Here is a 16407-nt window from a genome sequence, read left to right on the forward strand (position 1 = left end):
GGACTTTACAATTGTTTTTAATGCACAATAAATGGAGGGGGAGAGGGAAGATGCTCATTCTTTTAGTGTTGAGTCAATGACATCACAAAAGGCAAAACAGTCTAGTTAACCAAGAAAGTTTCAACAAAATTCAGGTTTCACTTGTCTGCCTTCTTTGTGAATGTAAGCTTATTTTGAGGTGCCAATATGGTTTTCATTGTGCCTATTAATGTATATTAAACTATATTTTGTATTTCACCTACTAAAATATTTGGTTATAAGCTTTTCTTACTTTATGCATTTATTTTAACGGTGGCACACTGTCTTCTCACATACACCTCAAATGTTTTGTTGTACGGCTTACACATAAATACATGTAAAGGTGGAATTTGATTTAAAACGTGAAATAATGGGAGCAGACTATTTGATTTCCAGTGAACTGTGATCAGTTACCTTATATAATGTTACAAGAAAAATGCAAGAATTTGTTTGTGGATGGGTAGATTTGATTTTGACTTAATGTTTTACAACAGAAAATCATAGTAGAAAACTGTCTAAGGCCATTTTTATAGCTGACTAAATCTAATTTAAGTTGTATCTTACAGTCTAATAACTAGCTTTAGTTTTTTAGGATGTTACTCTACAGTAAAGTATCCTGAAAAACATTTTCTTCAATACAATCATGAGAACAATTTGGTTTAAATTGCTGCTGAAGATATTCTGCCATTTGGATTTTTTATTTTGAAAATGTACATATTTACCACCCATAACATGACCTCTATCCAGACCAGGACAAAAGTTTATTTAAAAACAACTTGCAGAAAGCAAAAGGCAGAGTTAAAATATTCCATTTACACCAAAAACTCAGAAAAAAGCCCGTAAAACAGGAAACGCTGACACAGAACATTGGTTGCGATTCATCTGATGCACATGATTCATGTGTAGAGGTCAAAATCAATCCTTTTCGAGTTGTAGAACTGAGATCCCCCCTGATCCACCCTCCTGCAGTAGACGCCGCTGCTGAAATAGCCTTCATCCACCCAACCCTGCAGAAACAGAGTGTAAGAAGATTAAAGCCCACAAGGTCAGACTGGGGTTAAATGGAGGACGAGTTAACAACTTTATTATCTAGTAGACATAATGGGATTTAGTAATAACTCTGCAAAAAGCAGTGAAACAAAAACACCTTTTTATGCTGCACTTCTGCTTATGACCACAGAGATGAAGATTGTTTACACTTAAAAATGCAATCTGCTTAGATTACAGCAATTTCTACCATTTAAAATTGAATTAATCACAATATTTCACTTCTAGGGTTTAAATTCAAAGGCATCAATATATGACTAAAACGATTGATCATAATAATCGTGAATAATCGATTACTGGAACAATTGTCAACTAATTTACTTATTGATTATTCATTAAATGAAGTTTACTGACTCAACAAAAACCCATTTGCTGAAAGTACAACACAGTCAGAACATTAATTAAACCAAACCTGTATAAAAATATATACATTTTGCATTTGTTTTCTCCTATTAACCATCTTTTGCTATCAATTTGCACAGTTTGATATTTTTTTTAGTTGCAGATGAATCATTTGCTACAAAAGATCCAAGTGTGAACTAAAGGAATGCTAAGTTATTACATTCTAAGCAATTAAATGTTTATTTTCCTATTTGAAAAAATAATTAAATTGTTTATTTGCATCTTTTAAAGCATTTCAAATATTGCATTAAAAAGGCTTGAATAAAAATGTGTAAAATTTTTTTTATCTGATTAATTGATGAATCATCAGAATAATCAATGATTAAAATAATTCCTCTACATTACCTGCATCTGTTCGCTGGTGAAGGGCCCGTAGATTTCAGACTTCTCTTCGTTCTCCCATTTGTATTCCCACATGGCTTCATCACTCACTAAAAAAATAGAAATAAATTAATCAAACCAAGCAGATATCAACTAAAAATAAAGACAAACATAAAAAATCTGACATAATAACCTCTTTTGTCTTCCTCGTCTTTGTTTTCGGACTTTTCTCCAACCTTCTCGTCAAACTTGTCCCCAAACATGTCGAGCTCGTCGTCTTGCTTCTCACCGCCGCTCCGTTTCTGCTCCACTGCCGGCCGCTTGCTGGTCATGCTCTTCATCATGTACGCCAGTTTTTCATACGTCTGCTGGTAAATTTCAAACATCCCGGATCCGACCAGTCTGTCCGCCAACGCTGTGAGCCTGTCGAGCTTCTCCGTGTCCCGGTTAGGCTTCTCTGTGGGATCTTTGTCTTCCCCCAACTTCGCCTTCTTTCGTCCGCTGAGTCCTCCCAGCCTCCGGAGGGCGGTAGCGACCGTTTCTCCGGGTTGCAACAACTCAATTACGGCTTCGGTGAGCTGCTGCTGCGTTAAGGACGCCAGCGGATCCTCTGCCGGCTCGGCCTCCTCTTCCTCCTCATCTTCCTGGTCGGCCTGCTGCTCTTCTCTCTGTTTTTCTTCCTCAGCCTCGTCCTCATCGCCAGCTCTGCATTTCCGTTTCGCTGCAAGGCCTTTCTTCTTTTTTTTGAAAGGCTGCTCTTTTATTCTCACCTGCAAGAAAAGCCTTTTAGTACTTGTTGCAAATTGCTTAACTGGAAAAACACCAAGTATTTTTTGTCTAGTTTCTACTGCAAATATCTTAGTACACTGGAAATAATGCAAAACTAACTTACAAGTAACTTTTCAGCAACACATAGAAGCTTGTCTTAAGTCAATAATGCCTTAATATTCAATGAAAAAGTACTAGTTCCATTGGCAGATTATTTCATTTATGTCACCATCGACAACAGACACTACGCTGTTACCTAGCAACACCAGCCAAGCCCAGGCCGTCACCTAGCAACCAAATTCTAGTTCCACTGGCAGATTACTTCACTTATTCAGTTCAATTTAAAAATACTTCAACCAGTCCCAAAGGAAAATTAAATAAGACATTTTCCAATGTTTTAAGTCAAATAATCTGCCAGTGGAACCAGAACTTTTTCATCAATATTCATTCATCATTACTTAAACAAGCTCCTATATCTTGCTGAAAATTGACTTCTACATTAGTTTTTTTATAAACTTACATTGTACTGAGATATTTGCACAACAAAATGAAACAACTATTGGTTCATTTTTGTGATTTTGCAGTGTTGTAAAGTGTAAATAAACCAAACATAATATTCTTTTATATCTAAATACCCAGTCTATGTTGTCAAGCCAGTTGTCTCTAATTTGTGTTTCCTTTTTGATGAAATAGTTTCCCTCGGAGTCAAAGTGTCCTTCTTGCATCTCTTCTTCCAGATTAAAAGGAGTAATGGAAACTCCTTCGTCATAGTCAATTGTCGCTCCTTCTTGGCCTAAAAAACAAAGTTTCCATTGACAAATCAAACAAATTCCAACTATTTTCTTATGAGTTAAAGCAAAACCTTGTTTTTAATAAACTAAAAGAATTTAATTAATTTAAGTTTATTTCATAGGAACAGACACAAATCAACACAGACAAACTGAACAAAACAGCAACCCCATGTTTGCATCATAGTGCTTATAGCAGAAGCTAATTCACAGCACTTGTCTCTAGATGGGTTTTATAAACAGTACATCTAAAAACCAGTAGAAAGTGAAATAATAATCATTTAAAATAGAAGAATGAAGCATACAGTGTTTTGCAAAGTTGCAAAAACTACATCATGTGATTTTATATGATCAAGACAAAGCAGTGGATAATATTGAAAGGGATGGAAATGATAGCTGGTTTTCAGTTAGCATATTTTCCGCTAATATGCTAATAATAACAGAGCTAATTTTTGGCTTAGTTAATGTTATGATGCTAACTTTGAAAACGTTTAGCGTACTTAGCTTCTCCCAAATAAATTTTTCTGGTTAAATCGTAAAGCACTAATTTACTTGGTTCTTTTGATGTACAAAATGAAATATAAATGAATCAAGTTGAAGACAAGACATTACTAGTCAACACAACAGGTCAATGGCAGTTAGCTGAAGGGATGCTATTAGCTTCCTATGTATCATGGTCAGTCTTTTATTGTGTTCAGGTTTCGCACTTCTAATAAATTCAATGATGGTTTAGCACTTTAGCATTAGCAGAAGTAGTGTTTCTCATTAGTGCTTTGGTGTTAACTTTTTAGTTAGCAATAGCAGTGGGTGATGTGGACTTAAAGTTTTTTTTGCAATATTTTGTGGTATATTTTATTCATAAAAGGTACGGGTTCCACTGGCAGATTATTTCACATATAGCAAGACATTTTTCCATGCTACATGTGGAATAATCTGCCAGTGGAACTAAAACTGAGTTGCTAGGTAACGGGCTAGGCTTGGCTGAGGTTGCTAGGTAACGGCGACAGTGGAACTAGAAATTTTTCACCAATATTAAGGAATTCTTTTCTAAACAAGCTCCTATATCTTGCTGAAAAGTTACTTGTAAGTTAGTTTTGTTTTATTTCAGGTGTGCCAAGAGCTAAAAACTAGACCAAAAATACTTTGTAAGATTTTGTGGTTTTGCAGTGTTGGACTCTATTTAATAATTAGGTGATGTTTAAAAGCAATTACTTGCACTAGATTTTATTTAGGGTAGCAAAGTCAGGGGGGATGAATATAAACGCTTTGTAACACATAAAACAGTTTTATTCATAAGAAATTTGGTTTTCTTTCCACTCTGACATGACGCTCCTTTACATAAAATCCACTTACATTTGTACAAAAATGTGTGTGAAAACTGAAGTGCTTGAAAATAATTTTGTAAAAATTTCATTTAAAATACTCAACAACACCTACCCTCCACATCATCAGTGTCGAGAATATTGTATTTGCTGCTCTCTGCGCCGTCGCCGTCGTCCTCTTCATCGCTGTCCAGGGAGTGTTTACCTTTAAATCTGGAGCCTGGTCCACTGACAGCCTCAAAGTTCTGCTTCACCTGGGGGAGAAAAGCACAAAAACAATTGTTTTATGAAAGAAAAACATCCAGGTTAGCTTATTTATGAAGCACATTAAATACCTGCCAAAGAATCATGAAGCTAAAATAAGAGAGTTGTTCATTTTTCAGGTGATCAGAACAGAGCGGTTTTTAACTCGTCTTTTCCACTGCGGTAAACGAGCAGGAGTATCATATTTCTTACGCTCAGTCAAGCGAAACAATTTAAAATTCCTTTCCATCGTGTAAAATGTAACATGAACAGCTTCATTAGGCTGTAAGCGGTTTGGCTTCCAGTCAGACAGACATTCAAGTTCTGTTAACTGAAAGCTAAGTTTAGACATGCCCGTAAATAGACTAAGCCACACATCTGATTTACAGCTACAGAGAAATCTGATATAAATTCACTGTGGTGTATAGTATTGCGCAAAAGTTTTAAAGCTCTCAAATTTATTTTTAATTTTTTACTTTGATTTTACAGAGGCAACAGCTCTCTAGACGGTTTTTGACAGTTTTCTTTTAAAATTATTTTCTGTTCAGTTCTTCTACTTGACATTAAGAGAATGGTGGAAATGTATCCCTTGCTACATATTTGTACATTTTTAAAGAAAATTGATCCAATCACTGAACCTTGAGGTACTCCATATAAGCAAGTCAGGTGCGTGAGGAAGATTTATTAATATGAATAAACTGGAATCTGATCAGAACAGACACACAACCACTAAATGATCATTATCGACCTTCTGAACCCTGACCAAAATATTTTAAAGAATAAATGCTTCCTCAAATGGTGAGCCAGAATTTCATTTTACTTCTCATATTGCCAATTACAATCGTTTTTCACATTATCTGACATCACCATAGTAATTCTCATTGTAAAGCACGCAGTTTTAGTGAAACATGCAAGAATTTGATAAATAAATTTATTTTCAACATGTTTAGGATTATTTAACCAATCTGACAAGTTTTTTATTAATATAGCTCGTAGTCTGCTTCAAATAAAAATAACTTATCCTGCTATGTTAAGCAGTGTGTTAGCAAATAGTTCACTGGATACCGCCAGAATAACGCTCTAATCTGTAATAGTCATATAAAAGAAGCACCTTTTTACTCAGGCCGTCATCTTCCAGGTCCAGCTCCCCGTTTCCGTCCTCAAATGTGACTTTTCTTTTCGACATGGCGCTACAGAAGGATACAAGGAGACTCCTTTACTACTGCAGCGCAGCTTAAAGGTGAGTTAAATCATCAGTGGATTTATAAATTAAACGTACAGCTTGACGCTACAACGTTAGCAACGTTAGCTCAAAATAAAAAACAACACAGCGCATGGAGAGCATGTGAAGCGTAAATCAAACACTTTTGAGAGATTAAAAGCCGCTAAGAGCTTAAATATTAGATGTACACCAAATTTAAAACGTATGTTTGGGAATTACACCTAATGAATTAATAAATATATAAAGAATGGTAAGAACCTGATGAAAATAGTTCGTTTTCGTTTCCTCTTCGTTGCACCTTGACATTGCTCAACAAAACAGACCTGACCCACTATCGCCCCCTTCTGGAGAGGAGTGCAAATAACTGCTAACTTAATATAATATGACGGTTAAAACACAACTGTAAAGCTCCCAGCAAATAAAATCCAGATCAACATTTTTTAAACTAACTAACATTTGAAGAAATATGGATTGGATGATTGCACCTTGAAAGTTGATTTTTGTAAATCCTAATGTGACATTTGTGAAATCTTTTATTTATTCTGAAAAAAAAAGACCATGTCTGTAGTAATTTTGGTACCGTGTTTGGGTTTAATCAATATTCATCAATTCCGGTGAAGACTGGACTCAATTACTATGTAGTGAATGCAGTCTTTTTTAAACAAAGTTTTTATTTTATTCATTTTATTCTAACTGAAGAAGACAAGGAATGGGTAGTATTTATTTGTTTATTTACTTTGCCAATGTATTCAAATTGTAACTGCCTAGAAAAAAAGTTTTATTCAGTAGTCAGTTAGTTAGTTAGTTACACTGCTATCATTGGGTACTGGGTTATTCTACACAGAAAGTAAAAATTAAAATAAATTAAAATGATCTAATTTATTTAATTATCATTAATTATTTTTAATACTGTGATTACTAATATTTATTATTCATATTATCAAGTATTATTATTATGAATAACAACGATTATTGTTACTATAATTATTATTTCTATGTTTATCTACCATATCCTTGTAACTTCTTGATGCCAAAAAACATTTGTTCTATTTTTAATTTTTTTTTTACTTCCCTGAAATTAAATACAAAATTTCTATGTAATATTTACTGATATCTATTTTAATAACTTTTTTGATAATTAAACATCTATAATTTAATGACCAATTTTTAAAACAATTTTTTTTTTTGTTGCTTTTTTTCCTACATACCATCACTGACATTTTCTTAATTATTCAACTTTTAAAAAAAATAAAATAAAATAAAACGCATTTTATGATGTGGGCTAGTTTTACTTACTGCATTTGAAAAATAATTTTTTTCAGACGAGTGGGTTAAGAAAAGTTTTAACCCACTCATGGAAAAAAATTGTCGCAAAATATGTAGGTAAGTGGTAGAAAGCAAAATGCACTGAAATATTTTTATTTTAAAAATAAAAACTAAAGACAGGTGACTCAGCCCTGAAGTCTTAACACATCATGGAGGCCCATAACAAAAATAACCACATTTCCCAGAGGTCAGTGAATGTCTCTCTGCTTGCTTTCAGCATAAATACATATTAACGCATCTCTGTGTAACTCCCTGAAGAATCAACCACCTACATGAATCATAAATAAACTTAAAGGAGGAAGTGAGAGAGAAAACTAACAGCGGTTAGCATCTCACTTCCAGATGACGCTTCTCGTCATAAGTTACATTTAAATTTTTTTTTTTTAGTTACTTGGTTTAGCCGCGTCCAAACCCATCAGCTCAAAGCAGACTATACTGTGTCAGGGTATTGTTACCAGGAAGTGGGTCGGGTTATTTATATTTCAACGCCGTCCCCTCGTCCTCGTGAGAGAACCAGTGTTAGTAACCTGAAACTAAATATTCAAGCGTTGTCTGGTTCTGCTTGAGTCAGCCAGCTGGGAAACAACTGGTTTTGACTTTATCAAGCGACAGGATGGAAAAGAAAGAGAGAAAAATATTAATTAATTGAGTGTAGAGAGGCTGAGAGAGCGAGTTGACCCAGCGGGAGATTCAGCCCTGACAGAGGTAAGTCTGAGTCACTGTTTATCATTTTCTCTCTGTACCAAACGAAGGAAAACTGGATTAACGCCAAGATTATTTCTATTTTTCTCCTCTTTTTAAACTTTTGTGGAAACTAGGGTGCAACTATGAGGATTATTTTAGCTATCGGTTAATTTTTCTATTATCAGTCTTGACGATTAATCAATTCATCGGATAAAAAAATTGGCGCAGATATTTTTTACTTTATTAGAAATACAAAAAAAATTATACAATTGCTTTTAAAATAAAAAAATATACATCTTATTGCTTGTAGCGTTCCTTTAGTGATCCAAACCGTCACCAAAGAAAGAAACGGATTACGCTAAGATTATTTCCATCTTTCTAATTTTTTTTAACTAGTGTTATTTTAGTTATCAGTTAATCAGTCGCCAATTCTGAAACCAGTAATCAGAGGAAGGTAAACAAAAACTGTACTCAAGTAAGAGTAGTAATGCTTCAACATATTTTTACTCAAGTAAAAGTAAAAAAGTACTCAAGTGCTGAGTAACTGATCAAATTATCAATAACTTCATATTTACAAATTACATCATCAAGTGGAACAAAACATAAAGGTAAGTGGAAATTTTGGTATTTTAAGGACCAAAATTGCAATTATTCATATAAGTAACAAAAAATAACACAATTAGGGAAAAGAAAAATTCTCCAAATCTGTTTCTTTCAATAAAAAACTTATAAACTTTAACAAAAACTGCAGGTGTGTGTCTGTCTGGTGAATTTTTGGTTAAAACAAATCCAGAAATTTAACTCAATTAAGAGTAGAGCTACTTCATAATAAAATTAAGTAAAAGTCTAAAGTACAGTTTAGTAAAAATACTCCAAAAAGTAAATTTTTTCGAAAAGGTTACTCCAGTAAATGTAATTAAGTAAATGTAACTAGTTATTACCCAACTCTGGGTGAAGATAAATCAGATTAACGTGTTTGTTGCTTTTATCGAGGCCTAACGACGCTACATTAGCAGGAATTTAAAAATCTGCCCTTATAACTGTAAATGTTTGATTTTTCAGCAGTTCAGTGATTTATAAATGTATTTTGTGTTTTAGGAGTCAGAATGAAGTTCCATGAAAAGATTCTGACCCGTTTCCTGTCATGCACGTCTCCAGTGGATAAGGAGGGATATCTCTACAAAAAGGTTCAGGAAAGCAATCAAACACAAACCTTCGATCACATTTTGATTATTTGAAAAAAGATTTAATTTCTTTACCTTTTTTTTTTTACTAATTTAACAGAAGGAGAGAAATGCCACTTACTACAGGCGGTGGTTTGTGCTGAAAGCCAACCTGCTGTTCTACCAGGAGCGTCCGGCTGATCGTCACCTTCTGGGCGTCATCGTGTTGGAGGGCTGCACGGTCCAGATGTTGGACTCTGACGGGTTTTTCCCCTTCGCCCTCCAGTTCGGGTCCGGACTCAAAACCTACAGGTTTGCCGCCGGAGACGCTCAGACTCAGGGGCGCTGGGTTAAAGCGCTCTTCCTGGCCAGCCACTCTTACCTCTCCGGTCTGCTGAGAGTCCTGGGGAGGCAGTATGAAGGTGTGTCTGTAGATATATTGTGTTCTTTATTATAATTTTTTGGATTAAATACTTCAAAAACACAAAATCGTACAAAAAATGTGGGTCTAGTTTCTGCTGTGACTATTTTAGTACACTTGAAATAAGCTAACTTACAAGTAAGTCTTCAGCAATATAAGATGTTGTTTTAATTCAATAATTTCTTAGCATTTCTAATTTTACTCAAGTAACTCAAAGAATTGATAATCAATATTAATATTGATGAAATAGTACTTATTCCACTGGCAGATTGTCACTTATAGAAGAGCTCTTAGTAGAACTAGTGCAGTTTTATCAATGCTAAGGAATTAATGACTTAAAACAAGCTCCTATATCTTCATAAAAAGTTACTTGCAAGACAGTTTTGTCTTATTTGTCGCAATTATACACAGTTGTATAATTGCGCACAATTGTCTTGTTGGTTGTGCCAGAGGCTCCACTTCTGCTTTTCAAAGATGTACAGTTGTATTATTGCGCATTTGTTTGCAGCCATTTTCGTGTGCGAGTTTAAACACTGATTTGGGGGCGTGGCCAGCAGAAACTTATTTGGATTTAAAGTGACACGACGCCCTAAAACAGCTCAAGATAGGCATTGCTGAACATTCTTCTCTAAGAATGATTTTAGGCAAAAAAAAGGATAATTATGTTTTGTAGACATCATAGAGCTGCCCTAACCTGTTCAAGTTACATAACAAGTCACCTTTAAAATTTGTTTCTTGATCTGAAACTGATCTAAGAAGTTGTGCTGCTATTTCCAAACATGACTAAAAATGAGCACTAATAAAACTCTTTACACATCTTTAAAACACGTAAAGCAACAACTTTTAACCTGTTTCTTCTTGTTCCTGCAGAAGCTAAACAGCAACAGGACTCTACCAACTCCTGCTCCACTTTCAAATCCCTCAGTCCGCCCACCAACAGCCTCCTGGTTCCAACACTGGGACCATTTCCACTTGTCAGGGAGGGGAGGAGCTTCAGCGCCAGCGCTGCTCTACCGCCACCATCAATGCCTACTAAAATGGCTGCCAAAAAGTCGCCCAAAAAGTGGCCGAGGAGAAACGCTCACGTGACGCCCCTCAACGGACCGGCGCCGCTGTACGGCGAATGGCCTCTGGTGGGGTCCGACCCGCTCGTGGAGTTCAGTAAACTTCATGATTTTTATGGGCAGGAGGTTCAAAAAGCAAGAGAGGAGTGGCTGAGGAGTCAACAAACAGAAAAGGAGCAAAGTGAGAAAGATCTAATCGATCTGGGCTGAAGGAAAGGCGCTTAAAGGGAACTGAGATGAAGTTATTCAGACAGGAACTGGAACATTGTGAGTCACTCTGCTCTGACTTTCACAGAGTTTGAGGCTCCGTTACTCATTTAAAATGTTTTATCTGTTTATAACAAAGTGATATTTTCCTGATCTCACTTAAAGAAGAAATAGAAATGTATTAAAAAAAGGTTCTGATCCCCATCTGAGTGAATTTGAACCCCTGCTCTCTTCAGATTAACCAAATTTGTGTCATAACTTTTGGTTATGCTGCTATTATTTTAAAGACATTAATAAATGTTTCCCAAGGTCGTCAAAGGTCAACCAGCCAGTCCACATTTACAAAATGGAAAAAAAAAATGTTCAACTGTGCTACATTTTTGTTTGTGCCGTTATTTCCAGAGGTCAAATGAAAGTTTATTTATATAACACATCTAAAGCACTTGATGATAATTACATCATAGATAGATAAATCATCAATAAAATTGAGCTTAAAAACAAAAAAATAAAAAAATTAATAAAATGAATAGAAACATTAGAGTTGCAGAAATTTCCCAAAAACTCAAATCAATAAATTATTATTTATTAATTATTTTTTGAACTGTTATTAGGTCACCACACATCAACCTGCTCCTCCTTCTCACATTAACAAAATAAGACTAACCTGGTATAAATTAATTGTGCAGTTAATAGACAACAAATTGGTTTGATTATGTTCATTTAGACCGACTCGTTGACCTTTGAGGACCTCTGGAAACATTTATTAATATCTTTAAAATGATAGCAGCACAAATTAATACTTTTGCTGCAGTTTAAAAATTTAAAAATGATTTCTTTGCTGGAAGTTTTTTTTTCAGTATTTACCAACAGATATAAAATATGTTTAGTTGTTTAAAAATAACAATAAAGTAAATTAGTTTGCTTAATCCAGGCTTTCATTATCAATTTACTGAAAATCAATGGTTTGTTTTGAAAATTAAATTAATGTAAATGGTAATTCTAACTTGCTGTTTTGTGAAAGGTTTGGTGCAAAATTTACTTCTGAGGGGGAAGACAAGACAATTGCATTACAAAATGCTTTATTTAACATGTTTCTATCCACAAAGAGTCCTGGTGGGAGGTGAAGCCCTGGGCAGCAGGGTTCTCCAGTAGCAGTCAGTCTTCCAACCAATCGTAAAAGGTCTCTGACTGAAGACTCGCGCTATATAGCACTCTCATTACTGTTACAACATGCTAACAGCTCACTCTTTTTGGAGGAGGGACAATATTTCTCAGTACCATGTTCTGGTTGACGACGTCAAGTGTTCGCAAGCACTGCTAATCCACATCATTTGCTTTTGCAGCTTCTCTATAAATCACTGTGATGCCATACATTCCAAGAAGCATCGTTTGCAGTTCTTTTGGGATTTGGTGTCATAGTTCAAGTGTTATTTGAGCTTTTAAAATGCTTATCAGCTTCTCCAAGTTGGGAAAAATCTCGTTGCCATGGTTGCGCATAATAATGACAATCCGAAACATGAACTTCCAGCTGCACGGCATCCAAAATCAGTGGAAATAACTGTCAAAATATTTAATATATTGGACAGTTATATTAAAAAAAAAAAAAGAACAAATCAGAATTAAAGTAACAAAGCTGCTCCAACATCCTAGAAGACATGGAAAATAATATTTGATATTAATTTAGTTTTACACACACTTAGCTCAGTACGTAGCTGAAACTGTGTGGAAACTGAGTAAAATGCTAAAAAGTGACATTTTGGAAGAACTTAAAACTTGCAGTAGATGGTTGCGACCAGCAGGGGGAGCTGCAGGAGAGAGAACTAAAAACCTGTTGGAACCACCGATTCTCTAAAGTATTATTTTTTCTTTCTTTATTCACACAATACCTTTTAGTTTCTTAGGAGGACAACCATAATTGTACATCTGGAATTAAAACAGATTGAATCAAAGCGGAAGTGAAAAACAAAATAAATCAAGCAGGACATTTTAAAATTAGATAAGAACTGAGCGGCTGGAGAAAATAAAATGACAGCAGGTTCTATACATAGCACTGTGCAAACATTTCAAAACATGCCTCCTTTACTTATTTCAGACTGTTTTGTAGTCTTTTTACATTTTCTTCAATCCAAGAAGCCATAAAACAGTATAAAATGCTTTATTGCAGCAAAATGACCCTAAAAAATGCTAAAAAAAATAATTTGACTATGTTCTCCCAATAAGGCAAAAAGGTCCCCGATTTAAGAATGATTCTAAAAAATATATATTTCTACATAATAAACCCAATTGAAGCATGATTTCTTAAATCTAGGTTTATTTTTATCTTTCGAGTAGTAAACCATGACTTCCTGTTTTTCTGTGCTAAAAATATAGAGGTATCAGAAAGTCCCACCATGTTTGAGGAGGAGCCAAGTTTACATTGATAATGCACAGTGTGGAGGCAGTACAGATGTGGACAGATTCATTTCCTCAGAATAATTAAAATAAATTAATATTTTAATTCAGTAATCTCACAATGGAAGAAAAATTAAATCCCTAGCTTTGAGCAACATTAAGAAATTATAGTTTTTGGCTAAATCCATTTTATCATTTTAAAGTCAGTGAAGCATTTTTTTATTTATACTTTTTTTTTTTTACATTTAAGATTAGCAACAAAAAAACTTCCTGTTTTCCAGAATTATAAGTATGACACAGAGTCCATTTTTAGCCATTTGTCACAAGTCTGGACACCCACAGCAAAGATATTTTTTAACAAAGGGGTTAAAAAATATCTTCAAATCTCACTGTCAGAGAACTGCAGCAGAAAGTGACATCTTGAGGTCAAAAAAAGCCTTTTCAGTCCAATCATTACAAATGTAAACTTGGAGTTTGCTTAACTTTAATATGACTTGGATTTGTGTTTGTCTCACTGTGCTACTTTCTCCTACTACTCTCCAATTTTTCAGAATTTCCAGGTATTTTACTTTTTGTTCTTTTTGTTTCTTCCCTTCATTGAAGCTCAATCTGGTCTGGTATTCTCTTCAGATGTGTAATAGAAAATTATACATTATAACAAGATTAAAATAGTAAGACGATTTTGTGCCGAGCTCCACAAAATCAATAGTGGATAACAATAAAATAAAATAAAAACTTCACACTTATAGTTCAGTTAAGCTTTCCTCCCTTTCACATTGTTCTACTTCAATTTGGGTCTCAACTGCTTATAAAACCAGCCCAAGTGCTTAAAAAAAACAAGGCAATAAATTAAAACCTCCGGATTGCTAAATCACATTCGACGGGCACTAAGCCGTTACCTAGCAACCCCAGCCCATCACCTAGCAACCGCCGCGGAGATCTACGTGACTTCGTTTTACCGCTGTAAACCAGTGGCTATGTTAACGTCTGTGATTTGACCTTTTCTTTTTTTCAAATATCGCCAACTTTTATCACTGGCATCGGACTTAAAATATTTTTTTATTTTAGTTTCACCAGCTTGTTGTTGTAACCCAGAGTATCACAAAACTTATTCAGTAAGGTCAGTTAGATTGTGTTAGCCGGTCCGCCATTAGCAGCGTCTCCATAACGTATCTTTAATAGAGAACATCCGGTTACATTTCAAAATAAGACCATCAACGTAGCCTACACTAATGGTAGATGTTCTTCTGAGATGTTTATAAGTAGGGAGGGCTAAATATTGATATCTTACCATTACATAATATAAGATATATATGCAATTCCAAATATAATCTCATTTAAACAAAACAATTTCTTTGAAACAAAGAAATTGTACTCTAAGTTTTTTTTTGTTTTTTTTAAAGCGGTCACCACAGATGATTGATTTCTGTACAAAATTTTAAAACACTTTTGTTGTTGGAACTAGATAATCAGCATTTGCTCTTTAGAAACAACCACTTTGAGTCTGTAAAAAACACATTATCGCTGTGTGCGCTGCATAATGGCTGCTGTTCTTGACTTACCATCCAGAAACCACCTGCTGCATTCTTCTCACTTCTTCTGCTTTTCACAGTTTTATAACTGGTTGAATAATTGCGCATCTGTTTGCAGCCGTTTTCACGTGGCGTGTAAAGGCTGAGTTTGTGGGCGTGGCAAGCAGCCGATTATTTGGATTTAAAGTGACAGGACTCCCTAAAACAGCTCATTCTGAACTGACCAAACAAAAATGTCATGATCTAAGAATAATTCTGTGCAAAAAATGTAATTGAACGGTGTTGTATGGATCATAGGTCTATCCCAACCTGTTCATGGAAGCATAACTGGTCTATCTCCAGTGGTCACTGGGTGAAAGTTGGGGTACACCCTGGACAACACAGAGATAAACACTGGACCAACAACCATCCACACACACATTCAGACCTAAGGGTAACAGGTCACATGATGTATTATTTATAGAAAACGGTCCCTTCTCTTCCTTCAGTCGGTCTTCCCCACAGGTCAACCCAAGAGCTTCTTCACATTCCAGATCCTACAGACTGGCATACCGACGGTCTAGAAAGTAATTGATGGCGATTGAAGACCGTGGAGGAGCGTGTCGCCTTACAGTTTCTGCAGAGAACAAACATCTGTATGGAAACAGATGTTAAAATCACATGTAAACATGTAAAAACACTCAAGAGTCTGCCGTGTCTCAGCCCCCTCTCGTTATTTCTAAGGAGGGTTTTTCATTCCTGTCCCAGGTGAAAAAGACTTCAAAAACACACCAAAGAGAAACTTTTTTTGACTAAAATAATAAACATATTGGATTTATTTTGAAAAACTCTCAGTGTGAGTGTCAAACTAATTTTAATTTTGGGCCAAATCAAGATCATGGATGCAGAATACAGGGATAAAAACAAAGTATAAATATTAAAAATGTCTGTCTCTGCATTCAGTGAACACTTTTCAAGATTAAATAATGTCAACCATCTTTTCACATGTAATTCAGCAGTTTACAGATAAAACTGCTTTAAATTGACTGATAAAATTATATTTAAGCACACAGTATCCCTAGAATAAAAATAGGCCACGGAAATAGCTGTGGCGGGCTGCATTTGGCCCCCAGGCCTTATATTTGACACCTGCTATAATGTAAAAATGCTACAGAAAGAGAAACATTCAAAGTTTTGTTGCCAGTTTTGAGAAATTAAAATATGAAAAACAGATTAAAAGAGAGGAGCCAAGAAGGTTTTGGGTGGAGTTTGGCTTAAAATAAAACATCAGATTTTTTGCATTCCAAATTCGATTCAATTTAATTTTTTTTCCTTTTTTTGCTTGCTTTCTTTTCTGAAAATGAAATTACAGAAAATATTTTCAAAAAGAGAAACTCAGAATTTTTTAAATTAATCTCAGTAATTTTCTAGAAAAAAAACTTGGAAATATTTGAAATCCAAAAGTTAAAAATAAGTGGGAAAAAATTCTGAAATTTTTAGATTAACCTC

The 16407-nt window shown here is 34.8% G+C and overlaps 2 protein-coding genes across 3 annotated transcripts; one reads left to right on the forward strand and one right to left on the reverse strand.

The window, feature by feature from the left end:
* Position 1: 1 nt before the first annotated feature.
* cd2bp2 (CD2 (cytoplasmic tail) binding protein 2) lies at positions 2–6510 on the reverse strand. Its single transcript, XM_028041468.1, has 7 exons — positions 6390–6510; positions 6021–6099; positions 4782–4920; positions 3192–3349; positions 1982–2558; positions 1813–1898; positions 2–1025 (listed from the first exon to the last, which is right to left on the reverse strand). The coding sequence occupies exons 2-7, from the start codon at positions 6093–6095 to the stop codon at positions 915–917; spliced, it is 1146 nt and encodes a 381-aa protein (XP_027897269.1). The 5' UTR covers positions 6096–6099; positions 6390–6510; the 3' UTR covers positions 2–914.
* On the forward strand, positions 6021–11650 carry pheta2 (PH domain containing endocytic trafficking adaptor 2). 2 transcript variants are annotated; one of them, XM_028041471.1, is made up of 4 exons: positions 6021–6149; positions 9240–9328; positions 9426–9726; positions 10596–11650. In XM_028041471.1, the coding sequence occupies exons 2-4, from the start codon at positions 9248–9250 to the stop codon at positions 10997–10999; spliced, it is 786 nt and encodes a 261-aa protein (XP_027897272.1). In that variant the 5' UTR covers positions 6021–6149; positions 9240–9247; the 3' UTR covers positions 11000–11650. The 2 variants fall into 2 exon arrangements, with proteins under 2 accessions (XP_027897272.1, XP_027897270.1); XM_028041469.1 differs by lacking the exon at positions 6021–6149 and adding an exon at positions 7881–8162.
* The last annotated feature ends 4757 nt before the right edge of the window (positions 11651–16407 follow it).

Source organism: Xiphophorus couchianus, chromosome 16 (genome assembly GCF_001444195.1).
Source record: "Xiphophorus couchianus chromosome 16, X_couchianus-1.0, whole genome shotgun sequence".
Classification (NCBI taxonomy): Eukaryota; Metazoa; Chordata; class Actinopteri; order Cyprinodontiformes; family Poeciliidae; genus Xiphophorus; species Xiphophorus couchianus.